The sequence below is a fragment of the Ctenocephalides felis genome, unplaced genomic scaffold, assembly GCF_003426905.1.
Source record: "Ctenocephalides felis isolate EL2017-DRISC unplaced genomic scaffold, ASM342690v1 CF-g0.4_SCAFFOLD_01604, whole genome shotgun sequence".
In the NCBI taxonomy this organism is placed as follows: Eukaryota; Metazoa; Arthropoda; class Insecta; order Siphonaptera; family Pulicidae; genus Ctenocephalides; species Ctenocephalides felis.
The window spans coordinates 796,146-822,622 of NW_020537758.1; the positions used below are offsets into that span (position 1 = coordinate 796,146).

General features: G+C 28.0%; 4 protein-coding genes across 5 annotated transcripts in view; 2 read left to right on the plus strand and 2 right to left on the minus strand.

The window, feature by feature from the left end:
- The window catches only part of LOC113372278 (ATPase WRNIP1-like), a 75,364-nt gene extending 74,163 nt beyond the window's left edge, over nucleotides 1–1,201 (minus strand). Inside the window, exons 1-4 of the mRNA XM_026612605.1 lie at nucleotides 879–1,201; nucleotides 602–808; nucleotides 128–540; nucleotides 1–74 (exon numbers count right to left, since the gene is read on the minus strand). Of these exons, the coding sequence (XP_026468390.1) occupies nucleotides 1–74; nucleotides 128–540; nucleotides 602–808; nucleotides 879–1,196 (1,012 nt within the window). The 5' untranslated portion in view covers nucleotides 1,197–1,201. The remainder of the gene's footprint in view (nucleotides 75–127; nucleotides 541–601; nucleotides 809–878) is intronic.
- Nucleotides 1,202–2,012: 811 nt separating this feature from the next.
- On the plus strand, nucleotides 2,013–4,454 carry LOC113372701 (decaprenyl-diphosphate synthase subunit 2-like). The gene is made up of 11 exons (XM_026613051.1): nucleotides 2,013–2,075; nucleotides 2,118–2,202; nucleotides 2,322–2,607; nucleotides 2,703–2,856; nucleotides 2,914–3,040; nucleotides 3,102–3,195; nucleotides 3,257–3,432; nucleotides 3,504–3,647; nucleotides 3,770–3,906; nucleotides 3,969–4,106; nucleotides 4,170–4,454. The coding sequence occupies exons 1-11, from the start codon at nucleotides 2,013–2,015 to the stop codon at nucleotides 4,329–4,331; spliced, it is 1,566 nt and encodes a 521-aa protein (XP_026468836.1). The 3' UTR covers nucleotides 4,332–4,454.
- Nucleotides 4,455–5,529: 1,075 nt separating this feature from the next.
- On the plus strand, nucleotides 5,530–10,242 carry LOC113374083 (ATP-binding cassette sub-family B member 7, mitochondrial-like). 2 transcript variants are annotated; one of them, XM_026614339.1, is made up of 16 exons: nucleotides 5,530–5,652; nucleotides 5,963–6,098; nucleotides 6,168–6,322; nucleotides 6,381–6,567; nucleotides 6,629–6,795; nucleotides 6,895–7,005; nucleotides 7,104–7,211; nucleotides 7,274–7,508; nucleotides 8,392–8,549; nucleotides 8,617–8,693; nucleotides 8,799–8,885; nucleotides 8,946–9,075; nucleotides 9,208–9,351; nucleotides 9,414–9,545; nucleotides 9,613–9,818; nucleotides 9,973–10,242. In XM_026614339.1, exons 1-15 carry the CDS (start codon nucleotides 5,593–5,595, stop codon nucleotides 9,811–9,813), a joined length of 2,088 nt encoding a protein of 695 aa, XP_026470124.1. In that variant the 5' UTR covers nucleotides 5,530–5,592; the 3' UTR covers nucleotides 9,814–9,818; nucleotides 9,973–10,242. The 2 variants fall into 2 exon arrangements, with proteins under 2 accessions (XP_026470124.1, XP_026470123.1); XM_026614338.1 differs by having other exon boundaries at nucleotides 8,617–8,885.
- A 1,088-nt stretch (nucleotides 10,243–11,330) lies between these two features.
- LOC113373132 (zinc finger protein 501-like) lies at nucleotides 11,331–13,464 on the minus strand. The gene is made up of 2 exons (XM_026613446.1): nucleotides 13,334–13,464; nucleotides 11,331–12,797 (listed from the first exon to the last, which is right to left on the minus strand). Exon 2 carries the CDS (start codon nucleotides 12,767–12,769, stop codon nucleotides 11,363–11,365), a length of 1,407 nt encoding a protein of 468 aa, XP_026469231.1. The 5' UTR covers nucleotides 12,770–12,797; nucleotides 13,334–13,464; the 3' UTR covers nucleotides 11,331–11,362.
- Nucleotides 13,465–26,477: the final 13,013 nt, after the last annotated feature.

Here is a 26,477-nt window from a genome sequence, read left to right on the forward strand (position 1 = left end):
TATTTAAAGCTATTCGAGCATCTCCATCACACATTTCTGCCAACCATTTTATGGAAGCTCTTTCAACTAGAAGACTATAAATATTATAAGGTATTTATTTACACAATTGCTTTGTTTTGGCACATACTTAGCATTTGAATTAACATCTTTAGAATTTTCAATTATCACAGCTTTATATGCTCCCAGAGCCCTTGTTAATATTTGCATTAAGTTATCAACTTCTAACTTTTGTAAAACAATAACACGACATCTGCTTAGCAAAGCGTTGTTAAGACTGAAAGATGGGTTTTCTGTTGTAGCACCTATCAAAGTTATAACACCTGACTCTACGTGAGGAAGAAACGTATCTTGTTGAAGCTTGTTAAATCTGTGAATTTCATCCATGAACAATATAGTACGTCTTTTGAACTTCTGTTCGTTTTTTGCAACTTCTATTATCTTTTTAACATCATTCACACCAGCCATTGTTGCAGATAATTTCACAAATCGAACTGATTGAGATTGTTTGCACTTGCTAGCAATTATATGTGCTAAAGTAGTCTGGAATAAAAGAACAATAACGAGAATAGTAGACACTAAGTTAGTATTTTGATGTTTATACTTTTCCACAGCCTGGAGGTCCCCAGAGTATCATACTAGGTATCTCGGTCTTTTCAAGCAATGTTCTTAAAACCATACCGCTTCCCAGGACATGTTGTTGTCCTATGTATTGGTCTATACAGTCTGGACGCATAATTTCAGCTAGAGGTTTTGTTAAATCGTATTCTGGAAGCTTATTTTTATTGATCTCCTTGATTTCTGGCTCTACCTAATAACACAAAACTCTGTGAGCCATAATCATACCTAATAGAATACAGTTTGTTAGTAGAATTCATTACCGGTTGTGTATCTTCATCATCATCATCGTCATCATCATCACTCAGCTGAATGACTTTATTTGTTTTGAAGAAGTTAGTGCCTTGTACCCCATTATTTGTATCCTTTACCTTACGTTTGTTATCAAAAACAGGAGATTTTCTGCTTGTACTTGTACCATCATTTTCTTTGAACCGCTTTTCAGGCGCTTCTAAAGTATGACTTCTTCTTTTATTTTTGTCATTCATTGTAGGTTCCTCCTGAGTGTGTAAAAAAATACATTTTTCAACGTGAATTTCTATATTTTCTGCGACTTCTTTATTACAAACTGGACATTCCATTGTAAATAAATTGCTAAAAAAAAATAATTATTAAATTTCAACGAACCATCTTCATGCAACTGTTGACAGTAAAACAGTAATGCCAACATAATTAACTGTCAAAACATTTTTGGCGGGATAGTTGCATTATTTGAATTCGTGTTTTGATCTTTTTTATATTACGAATGATTGTTTGTAAAAAGAATAAAAGCTAAATCATACATATATAAGTACATATATATATACATAAATATATTTGTTTTGATTATAACATCTACAGACACCATTCAAATATTTTAAGCAAATATTTACTGCAAAATTCATTAGCACTTACATGACTTAAAACATAAAATTTGCATATACACAGACATGAGTATATATTTTTGTTATTGTCAATTACCCCATACAATTAAATTAAATTGCATGATTATTCTTATTAAATTGAGGTCTCAAAGACCTTGGAATCTCTTACCTAGCCCCTCTTAAAGACATCATCAATTTAGTGAAAGTTGAAATGTGCAATCTCTATTTTACAATAAAGAAAGTAGGTTAAAAGTCAGTTTCACTTGATTCTACAGTCTTCTTTGTTTAAATATTGCTAATAAATGAAATTTTATAATAATTAATCTATTTTATAATAATAATTAACTTTAACTATTGGAGTCTGCAGTAAATAGTGTGACAAAGCATCATTATAATTGACCCTAAAATTATTAAAGTGATTTAAATAAAAAATAAAATTTAAAGTTTTAAAGCTCTTCATGTTTGTTTAATTAATAATTTTAGATTTTTAAGAATATTTTTGCACAATCTTTGACAGCAGTTTGACAGCTCAAGATGTATGCTTTGAAAGTTGCAAGTGTTATGAAATTTAAGCCTTTTAACTATATTAATTATAGTGTATATAATAATATAATTTATAATTGTTATAATAATTCGAAGTGTCTTTGTACAAGCTCTGTGTTAGGAAAATATAATAATAGAATTTTAAATAAAAATGAGGTTAGAAAATACAAAAGTCTTACAGGTAAAAAAATTGTTAATTAATATTTATAAATACCAGTTTTTGAACTGAATTTGTTCTTATTACTGCATAATTACACTCCACGACGTTGTGCAATTGCTAACAAACTATAATTTTTCCAGAAAACAATTCCACCAGACAAATCTTAAATTCAACATACTTACTACAATCTTTCAAGTCTAATTCATTACCACATAAATCTCGTGGTATATCTACAAGTGCCCTTGATAAATCCCAATCTAAAAACAAACCAGATTGGTCTCGAGCAGTTAGTGAAGCTGAAAAAGTTGTAGGCTATCCTACATCATTTTTAAGTCTACGCTGGTTATTGAGTGATGAAATTGCTAATGTCGCTTTGCATCTGAGAAAATTGGTGGGAAGCAACCATCCTTTGCTAAAAACTGCCAAGTAATAAAAGACACATATATATTATAAATAAATATATATATATATATATATATATATATATGTGTGTGTGTATATGTGTGTATATTTGCTTTTAGGAGTTTGCTCTACAATGGTAAATCTACTACAATGCAAACATGGGGTCTTATTGTTTTGCTTGTTTCAAAAGCAGCCGGACAAGTGGAGAAATTCGATGATATGGAACAAGATAAAGCTGCAGGAGTCTTGCACAGTCAACGAGCTTTAGCTGAGGTTAATATTAATTATTATATATCAAATAAATGATTTTATATTCATCGTTTTGTTAAGGTTACAGAAATGATTAGAACTAGCCATTTAGTTCATCAAGGACTTGTAAATTTAAAAACTGAAGGTGATAAGTTTTATAACAATGTTAATTCAAATGAAATTACAGCTGATGATAAAACTAATGGTGGTAAGATAATAAATATTAATTGTTTTAGTAAGTATATATTTATAAAGATATTTATTTGCAGAAAATTTAAATGATATGACTTTTGGAAACAAAATTGCTCTATTGAGTGGGGATTATTTATTGGGAAACAGTTGTGTGGAATTAGCAAATTTAAGGTAAATTTATTAACAAAATTTACTCAATTATAATTATAATCTAGGAGTTTTTCTTTTAAAGAAATCAAGAAATTGTTGAGCTTATATCATCAGCATTGAGAGACTTGTCCGAATCTGAATTTATTGGCATCAGAGACCAGCAAAATATTCCCTTACCTTTCAGACCCAAAAGTCAATTGAGTTCTAAGTTTTCGGCAAACAAGTTGAAATTAAATTATTCTGACAAAGATTCTGAAGGTAAAAGAATTATAAATTGATCTAATAATATTTTAATATCAATTCTTATAATTGTTGTTAACTGGTTTTAGCAAATATCACAGAAATTTTTGAGACTTTTGAAAATGAAAAAAATACCTGTAGCGATGAAGAAGATAATTTGAAATCTATAACTTTAGAAAATGCTTTTGATAATCCTGCAAGCGAATGGGAGTTGAGACATATATTATCTGCAGGTAACAATTTTGTATTTTTGTATACTCTAAAACACAATTGAAAATATATTTGGTGTAAGTTTGCCTCAGTCATCTTTTCCAGCTTTATTGTAAAAAACTTATATTATTATATTATTTTTTAGGAAGCTTGTTAGGTAAAAGTTGTCAAGGAGCACTTAAACTTGCCGGACATCCTCCTGAAATGCAAAGACATGCATATTTATTTGGAAGACATTTAGCCCTGGCGTGGCAAGCTTGTATAGATTTGGAACCGTTTCAAGTACTTAAATAACAAAATTACAAACTATTTTATACTGTTTGTTAACATATTATTACTTACAGTCAACGAAATGGCCTTCAACACAAAGATTCTCTTTAGTGAGTGCTCCTATACTATTCCACTTATGTTTACATCCAGAATTATACGACAGAGAAATCACCAAAGGCTTGGATAATGTTGAAAACATCGACTACCAACAAGTTTGTATTCCAAAACAGCCAAATTTACACCATCAACAACCCCTATACTATATTTTCTTTTAGATTCGTGAAGAGGTAGCCCGCTGTGGTGTAGGAGTAGCTTTAACTCGCCATTTACAAAAAAGACATGCTGACCGAGCCAAGAGAGTCTTGCTAGAACTTTTGCCCAAAAATGATGCCACATGTGCTTTGAATAACATTCTAGGAGCCATGGAAGATTTGTAAATGATAAAATAGTAATCAAAAGCTTCCAGTAAAAATGACAATAGAATCTCTTAGCAGTATTTGCTTGTATGAATTTGTGTGTGTGTGTGCGTGTGGATTATTTTTAGTTACTTAATTTATATGACAGGGTTTGGTATTATATTGTTAATTTATTTATATAAATTATATATGAAAATTTTAATTATATTTAATATTGTTGCTTCATGTTATAAAGTTTATATATAGAAATATTTTTATACTCTTTAATAAATATATTATATTAAATTAATGTTTTGTATTAATACATTTTGAAAGGAAAACATACAATCACAAATACAACAATATAATCACAAAGTTTGTACTTTGCCTTCAACGCTGAAATGGAATACACGTTAATAAAATACATACATATGAGAGTCATTCAACCACAACTTCTGGCCTATTTTGCATCGTTAGTAAAAATGTATTTTTTTTTGACGGATTGAGAAAGTTGGGTCAAATGTACCTAGCTTAAAGAAGATTATGTTGAATAATAAATTACCACTTTCATTTGTAGGTTAAGTACTAGTTGAATGATCCACGTATATGATGATAACAACAGTTTAGCTTACGTCAGGTTCTCCGTATGTTTAATTCATTGTTGTTCCTTCCTTTTTCCTATTATTATTATGTCTAGGGTTCCTTTAGAAAAACAATTATATGATGTATATTGTCTAATCTTCAATCTCAAACTAAAACATATTTCAAAAACAATATGGCGACCATCTGTCATCTGTCATTGTGAAGTTGACAGTTGTGAGTTGAGCAAATATTTATGGCGGGAAATTTCAAAAATTTTTACAAATGTGTATATATGTACATAGATAGATATATATAGAAGTGTATATATGTATTTAATTTATATGTTTATATATGTATGTACATTACACAATCGTTTCTAAATTTAGCTACATTTTGTTATAAAGTTTTGCTACATTTCATATAAAAAATAAAAGATTTATTACTATATAGTCACACCGTATCTATTAAACAAATACATCAAGGTTCTTTCATATTTTTTTCATTATTTCTATTAAATTTATCATTTATCTTTTATCATTATGCAATTAAAATCCTTCAAACGTTTTTGGCAACTGATGAAAGCATGGCTCTTCGCAAACGTCACTTTTTGCACGTCAAAGTGACGTTAATTAATATTTAATTAATTTATTTGATGCTGAATTGAATTAGATTTGTAAAATATATTTGTAATATAATTTTATCTGTTAAAAATATATAAAAAATGGATATATACCTGTTAAATGCAAATAGATTGATAAAAGTTAGACAGAGGATTTTTAAGGTTAGAATTTTTCATACTCATTAAACATTTGATTAAATAACATATATTTTGATTTATTTATATATGCAAATCATTGATTTAAAGTTTTTAATAACTTGGGTTTGTATTCACAATTGCGCAATATAATTTTTACATTTTGATATGTCAATTTTATCAGTCAATATCAGGATATTTTAAAAATGAAATATATTGCCCAAATTAAAACCTTTTAAACGCATCAACAAGGAATTTAAGTTAATTATAACAAGTTATTTTATAGTTAAACTGTTCCTACATAAATATATGTTGTATTATCATTTATTCCTTTCAGTTCTATTCTACAAGTATAAATTCGAAACAAAAAGACTTCTCATTTTCCAAAGATGGAAAAGGTGCAACTAAATTTGGAAACAACATTCTTGTTAAAATGCTGTCCCGCAAATCAAAACAACTTAAATTTACCACAGGTTAGAGACCTTTGTCTCATAATTAAGCCAAAAAATTTGATTATACATGTATATTCCTTTTGTGTACAGGTCAACAATATAGAAACTGCTTTCATCCCGGTGTATCTTCAAGCCTGCCGACACCCAGCATTAATAAAAAAGGTTCTATATGTGATGATGAAGAAGAAACTCATATTTCATCTCGACAAATGTTGAGTGAAATGTTTAAACACATATGGCCAAAGGTAAACTACATATTAACATACATAGTAAATTGTAATTCAACAAATACTTTATCTGTAGGATGATTTTTATATTCGAAAACGAGTTAAAATATCTTTAGGACTTCTGGCTGCTTCCAAACTACTAAACGTGTGTGTACCATTTGTTTTTAAAGCTGGTATAGATAATTTGAACTTCATTACTCTTAATGCTAGCTCATCGGTGCCAGAAACTGCTTTTGCAGTCACCAGTGCTATATTACTTGGCTGTGAGTATTTTAGCAAATAATTTAATAGGTACACATTTATCATCATGTTTTTTTTTTTTAGATGGTGCTGCGAGAATAGGTGCTGCAGGTTGTAATGAATTGAGAAATGCTATATTTGCTAGAGTCGCTCAGCATTCTATAAGAAAAATTGCTACAAATGTTTTTTCACACTTGCACAATTTGGATTTGTCTTTTCATCTTAATAAGCAAACTGGCGCTTTAAGCAAGGTAATAGACAGATAAAGGTTTATATATATACATATATATATATATATATATATATATATATATATATATATATATTGTGACACTAAATGTTTAATTTAGATAATTGATAGAGGTTCACGTGGCATCAATTTTGTTCTAACAGCCATGGTCTTCAATATTGTGCCGACATTCTTTGAATTGCTTCTTGTATCAAGTATTTTGGGATATAAGGTTTGTCATATTATTTAACATGAATGTCAATTGTCAATATATTTTTGTTGTATAATTTTAACATTTATTTTCTTTTATATTATACGTTTTTTTTCTAGTGTGGCTTAGCATTTGCTGGCATTTCCATGGGTGGTGTATTTGCTTACACGATTTACACATTATTAATAACCCAGTGGCGTACGAAATTCAGAGTGCAGATGAACCAGGTTAAATCTAATTACTGTTATTAATTATTAGTGGAAAACAGTAGTAATTATTTCTTTTTTAGGCTGAAAACGAAGCTTCAAATAAAGCCATAGACTCATTGATAAATTACGAAACTGTTAAATATTTTTGCAATGAGCCTTATGAAATTAAAAGATATAATAAATTGCTGGAGAAGTATGAAAAGGCTAATTTGAACACGAGCGAGAGCTTGGCCTTGTTGAATTTTGGACAAAGTGCTATTTTTAGTATTGCTTTGAGCTCCATTATGCTTTTGGCTGGACAAGAAATCATTAAAGGTAAATATTATTTATTTAATAATTGAGAATATGATGAATTGTTGATTAGGTTTTAGCAGAAAGCAAAGGCTTAAAATTTTAAATAAACAAGAAAAATATAAATATAAATATATAAATATATAAATATATATATATATATATATATATATATTAGGGTGGTTCTTAAAATGGTCATTTTCGAATTTCCTTGCTCCCAGGGGCTCAAATGGTTCCAAATTGATAAAAAACAATTCTCTGAAAGTTTTAGCTCCTAATATTAACGTTTAGATAGAGCGCAATTCAATCAAAGTTTGTATGGGAAGAGCATGGAAAAATTTTTGGAAATAAAAAAAAAATGTTTTGGGTATAACTTAGCGACAAATGAATGAGTTTTATTCATTCATTTGTTCGCTAAATTGCGTCTGAAAAACATTTTTAAAATTGTTGAAAATTTTTCCATGCTATTTCCATACAAAACTTTGATTGAATTGCGCTCTATCTAAACGTTAATATTAAGAGCTAAAACTTTCGAAGTAAGTAAATTCGAAAATGATCATTTTAAGGACCACCCTAATATATATATATATATATATATAATAAATATAAATATAAATATATAAATATAATAAATATAAATATAAATATAAATATAAATATAATATAAAAATAATAAATTAAATCTATAATATAAATCTCTAAATATCATATAAATATATGAATATATCCCTCTCCCTATAACTACTCCCTTCCCTATAAATTCCAATATAATATCAATCTAAATATATGAATCTAATATAAATAAATATAAATATAAATATAAATATAAATATATAAATATAAATAAATAAATTTTAGATTTTTATTTTTTATGTCGATTATTTAACTAGGTGTATATTATTTTCAGGCAACATGACTGTCGGAGACTTGGTCCTAGTCAACGGATTGGTTTTCCAACTATCAATACCTTTGGGATTTTTAGGATCCGTCTACCGTGAGGTCAGACAAGCTCTTATCGATATGCAATCAATGTTTAGACTAATGGGCCATGGGTGCAAAATAAAAGTAATTTTACAAAACTATTAAAACAATCATTCCGAATATATTTATTCATATTCAGTTATTTTTATAGTCTGATATCAACATGCCCAATTTGGTAATAGATCGCTCCACATCCTCGATTGAGTTCAGAAATGTGTATTTTAGATACACAGATAACATAACTAAACAACCTAAATATCAAGAAAAATATAAAATGGACGGACAATCTAAAGACCAGGATGGTATTAACAAAAGTTTCAAAGAAGATTTAATTGATGACGGGAACTGGATTTTGAAGGATGTCAGTTTTACAATTCCTGCTGGAGGACGTTATGCCATTGTTGGAGGATCAGGTTGTGGGTAAGGTGTTAATACTGGTACTTTTTGGTGATAAATGTGTAATAAGTGTTGTTGTTTTAGTAAGTCTACGATAGTTAGACTTTTGTACAGATTTTTTGATCCCCAATCGGGACAGATTCTCATTGATGGCAAAGATATTAGGAGTTTTGATGTGACCAGTGTTAGGCAGAATATTGCTGTTGTACCACAGGTAATAACAGACCCATGAAAAATGTTAATATATCACTGAATTTATCAAAATTTAGTAATATATTTTTGAATAATAGGTAAAATTTAAATAATTATTTTAATTTACTGATTATTCCATTTAATTTTTCTCCAGGAAACAGTTTTATTCCATGACACAATGCGTCACAATCTACTCTATGGTGATTTATCGAGTAATGAGCAAGAATTGCTAAGAGTCAGCAAATTGGCTGAACTTCACGACACAATTGAACAGTGGCCTGATGGATATGACACACAGGTAATATATAATTAAATTATTTATAATTACATGAATAATCATATTATTATTTATGTTTGCAGGTGGGAGAACGTGGCATGAAATTATCAGGAGGCGAAAAACAAAGGGTTGCAATTGCCAGGGCTATCTTAAAAAATTCACCCATAATGATTTTTGATGAAGCCACTTCATCGTTGGATTGTATCACAGAAAATGTAAAATATCTATTTTATCTTTTAAATAAATATTATATATTTATCTATTATCATCTTCTCTTATTAGAATATCTTGGAGGCCCTTTCAAAAGCGAGTCAGGGCCGCACCAGCCTTTCAATAGCCCACAGACTTTGCACAATCATGACGAGTGATGTTATAATAGTTTTGCAAAATGGCAAAGTTGCAGAAATTGGAAATCATGATAAATTGCTGGCTAATGAAAGTGGATTGTATTACAGATTGTGGCAGGCTCAGACCAGGGAATAATAGAGGTAATTGATAATTGGTAATTGGTAATTGAATTATATAATTTATATATATATATATATATATATATATATATATATATAACATTCATTAAACAAATATAACAACCTCGCCCTTAAAATACAAAGAGGACTATCATTCTGAATAATATTATTGCAGCGTATTGAAACACTTTATGTGATTAGTGAATTTAGAAAAATATTGAACAGAATTTCTGATATTTATTATTGCACTCACGATTAGTGTTAAACAAGCACATTAAAAATGTAGTACAATACTGAAACAAGAAATCACAAAAGAAGATTTCTACATGAGAATTCGTGAAATAATCTATCACAATATAGAAATAGATGAAATATTAAATGAAATCATTTAGTAACTACCAGGAAGAATTTTACTATATTTTATTCGAGGATTTGGATACCAAATTTGTGGGCTGTTGTGTATAGTGTTAAATGTAAAATATGTATAATATATTTGTGTTTAAGATTAGTTAGTAATTTGTATATACATTTGTTGTTGTATATTAATAATGTATAAATATAAAGAACATAATGATAATTATGTATTATTTTTACTTAAAATACTAGATATTAAATTATATATATATATATATATATATATATATATATATATATAATGAAATCTGTGTGTATGTATGTGTGTGCATGTTTGTATGTGTGTGTATATATATGTGTGTATATTTGTGTGTCCATGTTTGCGTGAATGCACAATTTTTCAAACCATTCGCTTCCTCATTATACCTCATGTAATTTTTTTATCTAATAATAATATTATTTTGACAAGAACCCAATAAGAATGTAATAAGCATAGATAAACAAGTATAATAAGTAATAAGAATCTCATTAAATTCTAATAAGAATTCAATAAGAATATCAAAAACTGTAAAAAACGTTTTTAGATATTGCTAAATATGTTGAGTGATGACACACATACAGCGTCGAAACGTCGAAAATAAATGCTATGTATTATTATTATTCACCATTCTTCTGAATAATCTAAAATCTTGTATAAGATTTCATTCGGTGGGATTTGCTCAATTTGTTGATTATTTATATTTTAATTAAATAATCTGTGTAAAATTAGTATGGCAAAAAAATTAGAGCATATCGGACAATGTTTATGCATAATATAATACTCTGATTCCCCTACTTATACTATTTTTATACAAATTTTGAAGAATCAGTTAAAAATATATGCAAAGAGAGTTGATTGGCGTAAACCTACTTTTGTAATACATATTACAAGTATTATATAATAATAAATGAAAAATACATACGTTTTAAATCGTATCAAAAACGTTAGAAACTAGGCTTTTTCTGAAGATTCTACTAACAGTTATGGCTCAATTGCAAATCTTATTAAACCTGGAATGGATGTACAACATTATTAATAAACTATTTACTAAAGCCCTTGATAACAATGTTTATTTATTTTATAAAATATATAAATTAATTCATATATCTAATTAACATTAATTTCTATAAGCAGCCATATGTAATTTTGTTACCAATTTTGTAAATACTAATTACTCATTGGTATGAGCATTCATGTGCCTTTTCAGGGCTTCTGAACGTTTGAATTCCTTATCACAAACTTTACATTTGTAGGGGCATTCTCTGGTGTGGATAAGCATATGTTTATTCAAGTTACACAAGTGTCTGAATGTTTTATCACAAATTTGGCAACTATAAGCACGTTCACCAGTGTGAATGAGCATATGTCTATTTAAGGTAACCAAATGTGTGAATGTCTTATCACATATTTTGCAAATATGTGGCCGTTCACCAGTGTGAATTAGCATATGTTGATTCAAGTTATGCGATAGTGTGAATGCTTTTTTACATATTTTGCAAATATGTGGCCGTTCACCAGTGTGAATGAGCATATGATGTTTCAAGTTATGCGATTGTGTGAATGTCTTATCACATATTTTGCAAATATGGGGATGATCACCAGTGTGAATTAGCATATGTTGATTCAAGTTATGCGATAGTGTGAATGCTTTTTTACATATTTTGCAAATATGTGGCCGTTCACCAGTATGAATGAGCATATGATGTTTCAAGTTATGCGATTCTTTGAATGTCTTATCACATATTTTGCAAATATGGGGACGTACCCCAGTGTGTATTAGCATATGTCGATTCAAGTTACTCGAATGTGTGAATGTCTTATCACATATTTTGCAAATATGGGGACGTACCCCAGTGTGTATTAGCATATGTTGATTCAAGTTACGCGATAGTGTGAATGCTTTTTTACATATTTTGCAAATATGTGGCCGTTCACCAGTGTGAATGAGCATATGATGTTTCAAGTTACGCGATTCTGTGAATGTCTTATCACATATTTTGCAAATATGGGGACGTACCCCAGTGTGTATTAGCATATGTTGATTCAAGTTACTCGATTGTCTGAATGTCTTGTCACAAATTTGGCAAATATGGGGACGCTTACCTGGTCCCTTTGCTGTATGAGTGCGAATATTTTGTTTTCGATTACCAGATTCATTCAAATGTGAAATTTGTTCTCTGGCGCGAGCACAAATGTGTTGATCTAAATGATATTTTTCAGTAAATGCTTTACTGCACTTTGTGCATGTGAAATATTTTTCACCTGTATGAGATTTTATATGTATTTCTAATGCACTTGCATCTGGACACTTATGACAATAATTTATCATATGCTGTTCTAAATAATGTAACTTTCTAAATGTTCTATGACACTTATCACATTTATAAGGAGCAGTCTGAATTAATTCCTGTTCAACATTTTCTTCTATTTTCACTATAGAGTTCATAAATCTGTTTAGACATGTTTTGTCATCCTCTGAACACGATTCAGGGTCTTCCTCAATTTCTGGTTTAATGTCTTCGATTGGATATTCTTGTGGTTCAATTTTAATTATCGGATCATCAGCAGCTTCCGACATTTTGAGATATTTGTGCACTGAGTATGTTCTATAAGCATTAACAAAAATAGTTAGTTTAAATGAACTATTGTTAAATATTATAATTCATTTGACTAGAAATACAAATGAAAACATTAGTTGTTGACAGTTGGAGTATGGAGTATGATTTTAGTGAGTCAAATGCATTTATGCTCTCGTAACATTTTACAAGAATGCATGTTCGAAATAATTATCATTCTCAACTGTCAACACAAATGGTTCACGAGAATATAATATATTCATATTATGGTTTTGTCCGTGAATGTAATCTTACATTAAGTTAACAGAAGTCTATTTTGAACAATGTCGCCAAGATAATTTCTTCTTCAAAATACTTTATATTTGACAGACAGTGTTTTTGAATCAACTATTGTTCAAACCTAGGCTTAAGTCATATAATAATTGCAGACCCGAAAGGGAAAACAGTAAAATTGAACTTTACATTTTCTTTGCGTATCTTTTTTTAGAATTAAATGTTTCTTCTGAATGAAATAAATATAATTAAAAGTTAGTCATGTGGAATAACCTCAAAGTATTATACACTACCTGTATGTTCAGCAATCAATCACAAATACCGCTTTATAATACATATTATTATATTTATATTTAAACTTATATATAATAGCTTAAATATTTAATTAATAATTAAATATACAAAAAATAAAATGTTCATTCAGTACATTAATACACGCCGTTAAAACCCAAAAAAATGACCCAACGGACGCCAAAAAAAAAAACGACTTACCAACATTCAGAGACAAAAGACACTGTGTACACCCAAAATACACCCAAACTGTCATTCGCAAATGAAACGTCAAAATAACACATATAACCTCCATAAAAGAATTGCTTTCACAGTGAAATGTTCTTTATTAGCGAATATTATTACGAAAAACGATAAATTTTGTTTGATTAGGACATTAAAGAGTGTTTTAGATTAGTTATTGTAGTTACTCACACTATTTTCTACGTTTTAACTTTATTGTCAGTTTTATTTTCATTTCTCATCGAATTAAGACCAGGAATTTACACGCTTAGATATTAAATGAACATCAAAGTTCTTGATGTAAGCTCTGTTCATTAGAATTCAACATATTTATATTTTGTGTATATATTTATAATCATATAATAAAATGAAGTCAAACATATGATATGTATTAAATTTTGATATTTTCAGTCTTTCGTTTTATCAAAATATATATCAACACCTAACTCACATATTTCAATATATATATTGAAATGATATAATGTGGTTGGTGGTAGGGTTTAGGTATGGGTTGGAGGTCCGATTGTTGGTAGATCCACAGTCCTGGTTAGTGGTTACTGTAGTAGATTCTTTATACGATATGGTAATAATGTCCGAGCAACCCTTTCCTGGTGTCTAGGGTTGAGCAGTAGGAATAATGTTTGATTTACTGGTTTGATAATAGCTTTCTTCAGAATAATGGGTCCTTTCAGTAAGGTATTCGCTGGAAGAGATCAACTTGTGGTTTCCAATATAAAAATCCACTCGTAGTATTAAACACTGTATTTATTTCTTTTAATTAGTCGATTAAATATTAGTCGATTTTAGCCCCAATCATGATATTTTTAATTAGTAATAAAGCATTTAACCCTTTCCACTCGCAAATTCCGAAATTTATATGAATTTTGCCGCCGTTAGTGGAAAGGGTTAATATTAACAAAGAAAAGTTGAGTAAATGAACATTGAATATTGTGATGCTAATGATGAAATGATTTGTCAAAATGTTTAAATCAATAATAACTATTCAAATTAAATTTTAGTACGTCCTTTCTTCATCCATTCTTCAATCTACTTATCTAATCTATCTTGACTTTGATAACTTTACTTAATAATTAGATATTCATGTTTTATGCTTCCATTTTCTTAACAAATTCTGCATTGTAATTAACATTGATAAATTGTGAGAACTTGTAATCTTTCTATCATTTGTCACACCATAATGATCCATGAAATATGAATGATACTTTCCAAATTCGATCAATTTTTTTTCGTTTGTTCCAAGTCTATTATATAGTAAAAGTAAAGATATTTGTTTAGTTAATTAAGGTATCATGATATTATTTGAGTCATGATTAATACTAACTATAATATTTAGTATCTTCCATATTTTTCTGTTCTTACAAGTCGATTACTAATATTCTTGTTACTACAAAGGTAGATTTGTATGTATCAATATTTTTCAATTCTTACTATATCGATGACTAATATTCTTGTGACGACAAGGATAGATATCTTGTATTTCTTCATATTTTTCAATTCTTACTATGTTGATGACTAATATTCTTGTGACTACAAAGAGTATGTGAGACTATTAGAAAATATTGAGATTTACTTCCATTTTTGCAGTTTTTGGTATTGTGATTAAATGCTGCAACCATAAAACCTTTGTCAATATTGAATATGAATGATATGATATCTTAAGAGACTCTTGAAAAATATTGAGAATTACTTTCATTTTTTTCAGTATTTACTTTTGCTATTGTAATGTAAGGTTAAATGTTGTAAACATATAACCTTTGCCAATATTGAATACGAATGATATGATATACTGCAACTGGCTTCTTAAGAAGTTATTCGAGAGTATACAGTCCAGATGATTGAAATTTGGTTCTGAGATGTTATTTCACCACTGGATGTTCTCCTAGATTTGAAGCTATTTTTTCAATATCCTAGAAATCAAATCAAATCTTTATATACATAATAATACATAATTTTATTATAACTAAATAAATGTTATTAGAAACAAAAACGTGGATGCCGCATGAAAATTTTGACACCAAAGTTTAACAAACTCTTTTTATATAATTTTGTTCCAACAACAAGTACAATTTGTTAATTACAGATTTATAGATGATTTTATATACTTTTAACAAAATATTAAAATTAGAATTGTTGTTACTAATCGTTTATAAACAATTAATTTAAATAATAAAATATCTAACTGTTATCTAAGATTCACACTTTGGGTAAAATATAAATTGGATGAATACACAGATGGCACAAGTACATACAATAATACAAATTGCTTTCTTACCATTATAATATTATATTTTTATTATATTGTTTTTATTTCAAATTAATAATAATTAATGTTTAAATTATGATTATAAATTATTAGGGTTCCTGGAGTCAATTTGTTGGTTCGCCAATCATCAATTTATATTATATTATGTTAATATAATTGTCTTTACTTTGTTGTTGACGAAATTGACTTCACCAATTTTTTTATTTTGGTACCATTCTTACTAAATTGACTTTACTTTTTTATTTCAAATTTGGGGCTGGAACTTTTGTATTTTTTAAATTATTATTCTAATAAAAATTGTGCATAACAAATCATATTTAAATATGTGATACAAATCTTTTTTCTTGAAAGAATCAAAAGTTTTTAATCAGAATTGCTAACAATAAAAACAATACTATAAGTGTTTTTATAAGTTTGCTGATGAGTTTTTTGATAATTTTTTTTGGCTTTTAATTATTAAAAATAAGAGCCTGTACAAAAATTTAGCACAATCCGGAAAAAAATATTGCTTTTAGAAAAAACCAGGATTCCTGAAAAAAATCTATATATATATATATTTAATATATATAATTGCTACCAAATAATTTTCACCATGATTCCTCTATTACTTAGACAAAAATCAATTACCTTTTATTACAAATCTTACTCTTTATGAATCTATTCTTTGCTATATGAATCTATTCTTTATTAGTTCCTTTTCCTGGAGCCCCATTACAGAAGTCTATTAAGAAAAAGACAGCATTTATCCTGTAGTCTCTCGTTTCCATCCATTTGTACTAACATTTTACCCCTCATTTGCTTTGCAGCGCCCTATTATCAAATTGTAATAATAACGAGGGCTGGGCCTGACAAATTATTTTTAACAGAACACAATTCGGCTTTTTTCTCTCTGTTGGAATGGGGACACATTTTTGTGTTAGGATATTTTTGGGAAACACCCCTATAAAATATATTTGTAATATGAATATATATATATATATATATATATATATATATATATATATATATATATATATATATATATATATATATATATTTATAAATGTAATACATATTTGATATTTATATATCAGTACATGGAGATAATCTCTTATATGCATTAACACCAACATCACATTGTCTCAAAAAATGTATTTAATTTTGATTGACAATAAAAGTATGCAAAAAAAAAATATATCAGTACATACGTTAGTCGCCATTTTTATACCTTTTGAAATGCAATCAAAGTATCCTCAATATTATGAGTTACTATATGGATCCATTAATGTACATTTATTTATATAAAAAGTAAATAAAATCCTGGTATGATGAGCACTTTCTAGAATTAGTACACACGTTTTTAAATAAATATAAAATCACAACATTTTTTCAGTAAACTGACAGCTTTTAAATCCTTGTACAACTACGTGTTGAAGTTCGTTCACGTTTTCAAAGTGAACTTTTTGAATTTTAAATAAAAACAAAATTAATTTTAGCAACAATTTCATTTATATTATATTGTAATTCAATTATATTATATATTATAACATATTATCACATATAAATTAAACATAATAGGTTTCTTCAAAATAAATAAAATCCGTTAATTAACGGTTTTTATTTATGTATCATCTTGAGGACTATTTATCGCGTATGGCAACACTATTGTCAAAACGTTTAAAAAGTAATGTTAAATAATTTATGGTAACAAAAAATGTGTTTAAATATTAATAAATTGTGCTAGAAATCTTGCTTAAATGGTTTTAAACGTAAAATATTAATTATATATATAGATAAATTATAATTGTGCTCTACGTGATCTAATTACCGGAGTAACAAGTAAGTTTACTTATCTATGAGTAAGTTATTCTGCACAATGATTTTGGCGCTTTTTCAGATATTTTTTTATGATTGATTGTTATATCTTTTGTATATATATGTGAGTACATACGTATTTTGTATACCTAATTTTCTTATAACTATAAAAATTTGTTATAATTATTTTACGTTTATACTCATATGTAAATATTTTCATAAGTTTTTATCAAGTTATAAAATTGTTGAAAAATGCCAGTAAAAGGATTTGATTCTGATTTATTTATCGTTAATTAGGAATTTGGAGCCAAATTTGATTTGTATTATCTTTTAATTATAAATAAATAAGAATTAAAAAAAAAGGTTAGCGCCAAAAGTTGACAACCAGTACAGGTGTACCAACATAATTTTTGAAGCGTTTGGTAGGCATCTGTCATTTAAAAACATTTATTTTGTTACAGTATTATTTTAATTATTCATATCAATTAATAATGTTCAGTTGTAGTTTTTTAAGAAGAGAAGTGTTTTAGCCAGTTTGTTGTTTATTCAAACAGTTTAAGACAGCAAAATACAAAATCATACAAAACAATAATTCCGGAACAACAAAATGGCGGATTTATGAACAGAAAATTCAAAAACAGAGATATTGAGAGATAAGTTTGCATAAATGTGGAACAAGAACTACAAATATATGGTATGAAACTTAAAGTTAAATATTCTACTAACCAAATCTATTTTAGTCACCTAAATTTGTCACCCGGACCGCAAAATGCTAATTCAATTTACGTTAGAGCACCCTCCATCGACGCAACCCTTAGAGGGTTGTCCAATGCAAAACGTATGAATAATTTATTCCGCTAAATTTATTCGGCAAATAAAGACATAACGATAATTTTATAATAGAATAAACCCCACACGACAGGAAGATAATTTGTGTTAAACTTATGCACAGAGATAATGGACCAAAAATTTATAATAGTAAAATTTGGAATTGTTTTAGGATAGAAGATTTTATGGCAAGAGTATAGTAATAAAATAAATATAAAATAATAATATTAACCAAAACACCATTTATAATATAAAGATTTTATTAGTTATAAAATAACCTAATTGGATTGTTGCATACTTCACTTTGTATTGCAAAGATAAGGCCCGCGCGAAATTTGAATTGACATATAAACAAATATTTATATATATATATATATATATATATATATATATTATATCCACATATCTTTTATATTCCATATTACATTAATATGTAACAATTTCCCATTGTGTATTTTCAACCCCTATTGTTAAATATAAATTCTCTGAATAGTGGTTATAATTTGATACATTACATTGTCAAAATATCAAATGTCTAACACATTTCTCTAACCATTGTGAGGTAATAATAGCTGAGGTTTTTAGGTTGTGCAGAAATGAAACCACATTTTTGATACCTGAAGGAAGGAGACTCTTACTTTTGGCAAAATATAATATAAAAGTTAGTAATATGAGGACTTTATTCAAAGATTAAGGAAAAATGGATTTGGTTCTGATGAAATTGGATTTGGAGAGAAAGTTGTCCAAGGATGGATTGATATGATGGATATTTGTAACAATCATAAAGAAAAATGTAGTGAGTACATAAATAAATTTTTTATCAATATTGTTGCGGCCAAAGAATTAGAAATATGAAATTAGCATATCGGATTTTCTGGCGAAAACCAAAGCTTCTCCTTAGTAAATTTATGTATTAAATTGGTGGTCCATTCAGTTTGTTGAAATTACATCAGGGTCACCAATAAATTAGTCAATTAGTGATATATAGACAAATTCGTGCATCTAAACACCTTAAAATGCCCCAAAATCAAATTCGACATGATAAAAACGGTTGCTGGACAATATTTTTGACATTTCGACTGATATTAAATCGTTATTTACCAGAAAACACATTTGTGTTTGTTGTTCAGAGGGATGAAAGGGTTGATGGTGCATTGACCATAATTATGTTACTTCTTTATTTGCACAACAAGCCCAAGAGATTTTATTAGTAGACAACCCTTGATTTGATGAAATTTTATCTTCCTATACATATATACATATATATATATATAAAAATATATATATATATATATATATATATATATATATATATATATTAAATATTATGAGCAATATCATAATTCATCACACAAAAGGACAGATTTAGACAACTTCATTTCACGAAGTGATAGATTGCGAACAACATTCTTAATACAGGACCGAACTAAAAACATTTTTGGAAAAAATAGGAATTGTAAATAGAAATAGACATATCAAGGAAACACATATTTAAATTTAAAATAATTACAAAGGCAGATGTTCTTCAGTAACTTTCATAATTTATTGGATTTCTCTTTTTTAAACTATTTTTTTAAGCATTTGCCTTTTCCCATTATTTTCTAATATTTGTAAATGTTGAAAAAATAGAAATTTATATATAATAATTTTAATATTCTTTGTTAATAATTTACTAAATATTTCATTATATTTGTAAATAATGAATGGTAAAAAATTTTTCATGTTTATTAATACTATTTATCATATAATTATTATCATAGTTATATTTAATATTATTAGTATAAAATATATTGTGAATCTAAATATCAAAAATAATTTAAATAATAATTAAATATAAATAAATCAATAATGGTATGTAATAAATGATATTTAATATGCAAAATTATTATTTTGATTATGTTATCTACAAAATTTAAAATTTATAAATTAACCAAAAATTATCAAAATTTCAATCATGAAAAATTGTTCACATTTGTTTTGTTTATGAATAACAATTGTTCTATTAACATAGTAAAAAACAAGTATAAATATTAAAATACACAAACAAGTATAAACTATTAACAATTTTGCCAAAAAGAATATTACATTAATTTTATATATAGGGTCCACCACGTTTTTTTTTTGAATATCATTTTCAAAGCTACTGAATTTTTTCTAAATTTTCTTTTTTTAATTGAAAGCACAATCCTTCTGGTTTTTCTAGATATTCAATAAGTAATTAAAAAAGAAACTGCTTTAGATTTCCTAGATTTCTTTACCAATACCCATTAAGTATTTATTCAAATTTTCAAATTGGATTTATTATTGGGGAAACATAAAATACTATATATATATATATATATATATATATATATATATATATATATATATATATATATATTAGTATATACATTAGTATATCATAAATAATAAGTGAAAAATAAGAATTCGTCATTATTGGAGCCCTTTGTGCTGTTAATGTGAATTTCTTGATACAATCCGCTAATGACCGACATCATTAGGGACAGATCTGGACTTTTCAAATTACAAAGTGAATTTCCAACAAATTCACTCGATTTTGTAATGTTTTAAGTAATTATTACACGAAAAGATCAAATTATAAAGATCTACTAATCGAGTTTTGTAATAAGAGTTACAACACACAATTTAACTCATTATTGTTTATTTTGTCATAAGTGATGAAATCTTATGAGTATTATTTTTTATTGATGAAAAAGTTTATAAATTTATTCATAAACATATATATATATACATATATATAAGAATTAATTTAATTAACTTCTTGAACAAAATTTCATATAAAATAATGTTTAAATGTGGAAAAACTTTAAATTTAAAATCCAGATTTGAAGTAGTTGTTGCAATTGACTTTGTTTTGTATTTTTATTATATATATATATATATATGTGTGTGTGTGTATATATATCTATATATTATTACACCTGTGAATCATATATAATGCAGAACTAATGCAAGTATCATTAAAATAATTAATTTTTTTAGCAAGAAGGAAAAACAAGATGCAAATGATAACAAAATCTCATATAAAGTTTATATATGTATGTATATATATACATATTTATATATATACATGTATATATATATATATATATATATGTATATATATATAATAGTACGAGAGGCGACGACAAAATGTGTTGCTTTATTCTTTAGTTTATTTTTTGTTTTTTAAATTTAAAGTCTTAATTTTATTAATTTTATTTGCCATTCTTATTAATTTATTAATTCATTTTTTATTAAATTTATTATATAAATTTATATATAAATTATTAATTAAATTATTTGTTCCTTGAATTTAAAGTCTTAATTTAAAATTCTTCGTTTCTTGTATTTTAAATTTGATCACTTATTTATTTGCCATTGTTATTAATTTGAAAATTCATTTTTTATTTATTTATTCCTTAAATTAATTATTATTTATTTGATTTGTTATTTAATTATTTGATGATTTTTATAAGCACTTTGAATTCGATCTTTCATATTCTTTGGGACTTTATATAAATTTCGGGACATGTTTTTGGTTTTTGTCAAATAACTCATAAATATCATATGAAAGCACCCCTTTTCAGTTATATAAGGAGAAACTAAATAAAATTTAGTACGATTCTATACCAACAGTTAATTACACTCCTATATAATAGTTTGAATAAAACGACTTTGAATTCGATCTTTCATATTCTTTAGCATTTAATAGAAAATTCCGGATATTTTTTTGGATTTTTTTTGGTTTATTAAGTTCCCAAATGAGAAATTTATATTTTTGTCAAAAATCCGACATGCTAATTTTATGTTTTTTTGTCGTTTCAAGTCATTCTGAATCGCTTGACACCAAAATAGCAAAAAGTATATGTGTTTGTATAAGTGAGCCAAAATTCGACTTTGGCGGAACCGAGCTTAGAAATTTTGAAGCAAAATTACCCTTACATCTATTTTTAAATTAATTTATTTAATTTTATTTATTTCCTTTACCCTGTGTCTACATCCCCCGGACTAACCGAGTACATTTTCCATGTATGAGTCCTTATTCACACAATGTGCGCCCCCTTACGTGTGCCCCATCGGAGTCTCTCTGTTGTAACTTTGTAATTTAATTCTCGTTGTGTCGTGTTGTTACATTGAATTTTTTTTTATTCGAGTTACAAGGGATGAATACAGAAATAAGGGATGGAAGTGACAGAGGGCGTGGCCAGGGAGCTCCGAAAATATACAAGTAGAAAGTAAAAAGACCCATTAGGACACATTAGGGGCACTGATTCGTTGTGGATAATAAATGTAATAATGATAATATTTTACATGGAAATTGATAAATCTTGTTGGTTGTTGATGATAAAGGTGGTGAAAGGGAAGTAGATAGAGTTTTTATTATGTGGATGTTTTTTAAAATTTTTTGAAGTAGAAGTTAATGTTTTCTCCAGAAAATTCCATTTGCTAATTTTTTGTTTTCTTGACGTAGGAGGTTTCTTTAAATTTAGTGGATTTTTTTGCTTTTTGAAGCAAAAATAGCAATTAATTTATTTTAAGAAATAACACTAAGGTGTCCATTTTTTAATTAAGTAGTCAACTAGTATTATCACTGGTTTAACTGCAACACATTTTGTAGAATATTGTAAGGAAGGTTTTTCAAATTCAGTTTTTATGAAATTTTATAACCACGTTTATGAAAATTGGTCAGTAACTATTTTACTAATTTTAAGCCTCTTAAGAATGTGGCATGCTTTTCAGTGGGTAAACCATTCATATAATTTGTGCTAGCTATCTGCACGATCGGTTAGTTATTTTTAATACATACTAAAATTATTGATACTGAAAATTTTCTAGAAATATTGTTTGTGGCTATGCGACACACACACACACACACACACACACATATATATATATATATATATATATATATATATATTGAATTGCAAAGTTAAAATTATTTATTTGAGGTATGTAAGTGATGTTTAGAACTTTAGCTAGAATTAGAATTAAAATGCGATTTAATTTTGATGATCAAAAAAATTATTTTTTGAAAATTGGAAAAAAAAATCTTTTCTCAATCAACAAAAGCAGAAAGTTTTTTAAATCATTCAAATCGGATGCTTAGTTCTCTCAAAAACTGCTATTTTCGGCACTTTTTGCTTTTATCTTCGGAACGGCTGGAACTGCCTTTACCAAAAACTAATCAGCACATCTCCCTACCAACAGGAATCGACTGCTTTTTAATTTTTTCAAATCGTAGTTAATTGTTCTAGAAATGAAATTAACTCAGGCATGGTCAGATTGTATGTACCCATGTCCTTTACAGCTTGCTTTCAACGGTATCAATATCTGTCTTAGAAATATATGAAATAAATGAATAATTATGAACATTTTTTACAATATTTAGCAATATAGATTAAAAAAAATAGGGACGGGGTAGGACTCGAACACGCTTCGATCAATCCTAAGAGTTGAAAATTCGTCTCTTAAGCGACTGAGCTACATCGACACGTTGAATAGTCAATGTATTTCATTTATCTCACAAAAAAATAAGTCAAACTACTAAGCACTCGCTATAGCTCCTCGGGGATAGGGAGGTCCGGCTGCTCTTGGCAACTGGGCCAATCGGCCCAGCTGTACCCCCTCACCACGGTAAGGTGGCAGCCACGAGGGGGGGGATGGGAGTCAGGGGGAGAGACGGGATTGCACACTCACAATCACACCGTGATCACCGGCCGAATTCCAAATCGACGCGAAAGCCAGGGGAATCGCACGAGGGACTCGACCCCGACAGTCGCGGATTCAAAGAACCCGACGACGAGCACCACATTCGCACCATGCACACACTTACACCATGCCGCACGTAAGGCAGACGCAGGCCGAATTCCGAATCGACGCGGGAATCACGGGAATCAACCAGGAGACTCGACCGAGTGACGTCCGCGGGACTCGAGGAACCCGACGGCGAAGCCCGCCGCCACACAGTTTGGCGGCACTTGCTGGCCGGCCCGACTCGGAAGCTCCGGGCACCACGTCGCGATCGAACCGCTCCGGCCCTGGACACGAATTTTTGTTCAGTGGGTGGAACCCTTCCAGCGTTCTGGTCATCGGTCTTAAAGCCTGGGCCAACCAAAGACCTCACAGAAGTGGCCGAGTCCGACGATACCGACGCCGAAGCGGAGCTTCGTATCGTACGCTCAGTATTTTATCGCGTGCATAAATATCGCAGCACGAAGGCATTCTGCTTCGAAACACAGACTGCCCTCTAACCTACAGCGCACACAATTTGTGCAATTCAACGTGTCGATTTGTCTCAGTTGACAGCACCCACATACTTGCAGTCTTGATCGATGCGAGTTCGAGTCCCGTCCCCGTCTACTTTTTATTTATTTTTTTCAATATATATTGTTAACACAAATTGATACATTTGAAAGAAAGAATAAGTAAAGGATATGGGTACTGGGTACATACAATAAGACTGTACCCGAGTACCTCATTTGCTAAAATTTAGTTGTTTTTTAATCCTCATTATATTTAGTAGTTAAATCAAACATATATATTCCTGATGTTCTCCTCGTTAGTGTTTGTCGTGTATAACGAGAGCAACAAAATGGAAATGAGTAAAATAAAACTAAAAATAAAAGGAAGAACAGACAACAATTTACTTAATGGTCATGACATTGCATATTTTATGCAACAGGATACACATAATGGACTCAAAGGCCAAGTCGGAGATAAAATGAGAATGGCGAAAGGCGAAACGTATAAAGTTGAATGTTGTATACATAAACTAAAAAATATTCATTGGGAAACCATGATAGAAATGAATTTGGCAAAACGGTATATATATATATATATATATATATATATATATATATGATTTAGAAGTTAATTTTGATGTTAAAATATATGAGTGAGTTCTTGAGGGCGATACATCAAACAAAGAAAAGCCAAAGATTTATAAAATAATCTTTATTTCCAAACGTTTCGACATTCAATTTAATGTCATCATCAGTGGATCTAAAAACAGTATGAAAATTAGTATATCTAGGTAATTATAATATATGTGGATTGGTAAAGTAACTATACAATAAGAGAAAAATTAACAAACAGCAACACTTAACAACAAACCAAATATAAAAGATAGGAAAGGTAGTAGAGACTAGAATTAAATAAATAATTAAAAAGTATAGGCAAAAATATTTAAGTACACTCATGTAAACCTACGCATATATACATATATATATACGTACACATATACAAACATATATATATATATATATACATATATATATGTATATATATATATATATACATGCATATATCCATATACACACACATGCAAACATATAATCCACATATACATATACAGATACAACAATATATACGTATATATGTTCACATATACATGTACGACTATACATATATAAATATACGTATATACATATATGCAACGTGCATGCATATTCACAACGACGTACATGTACATGTATGAAACATACATATACTCATACCTATCTATGTAACTATAGCTATACACGTATACACATATATATATACGCATAAACATGTATATATACATATATACACACATACATATATACACATATATATACACGTATATATACATATACATATATATATATATATATATATACACACAATACATATATATACATATGTACATAAATGCTCACAAATATATATATATATATATATATATATATATATATACATACATACATATATACGTATATACAATTACATGTATACACATATACATATGCACATACATACAAACATACATGTAAATAAGTAATATACATATATATACATACATACATACAAATCCATATATATATATATATATATAAACATACAATATATGTAAACTCGTATATATGTAAAGCAAACAAATTATTTATGAAGATGGATAATACATATAAAATACAAGTGGACTTACATTACGTTGGTTGGTTACATATAGAGAAGTGTACACAGCACTAGAGATTGGCAATAACATTTATACAACT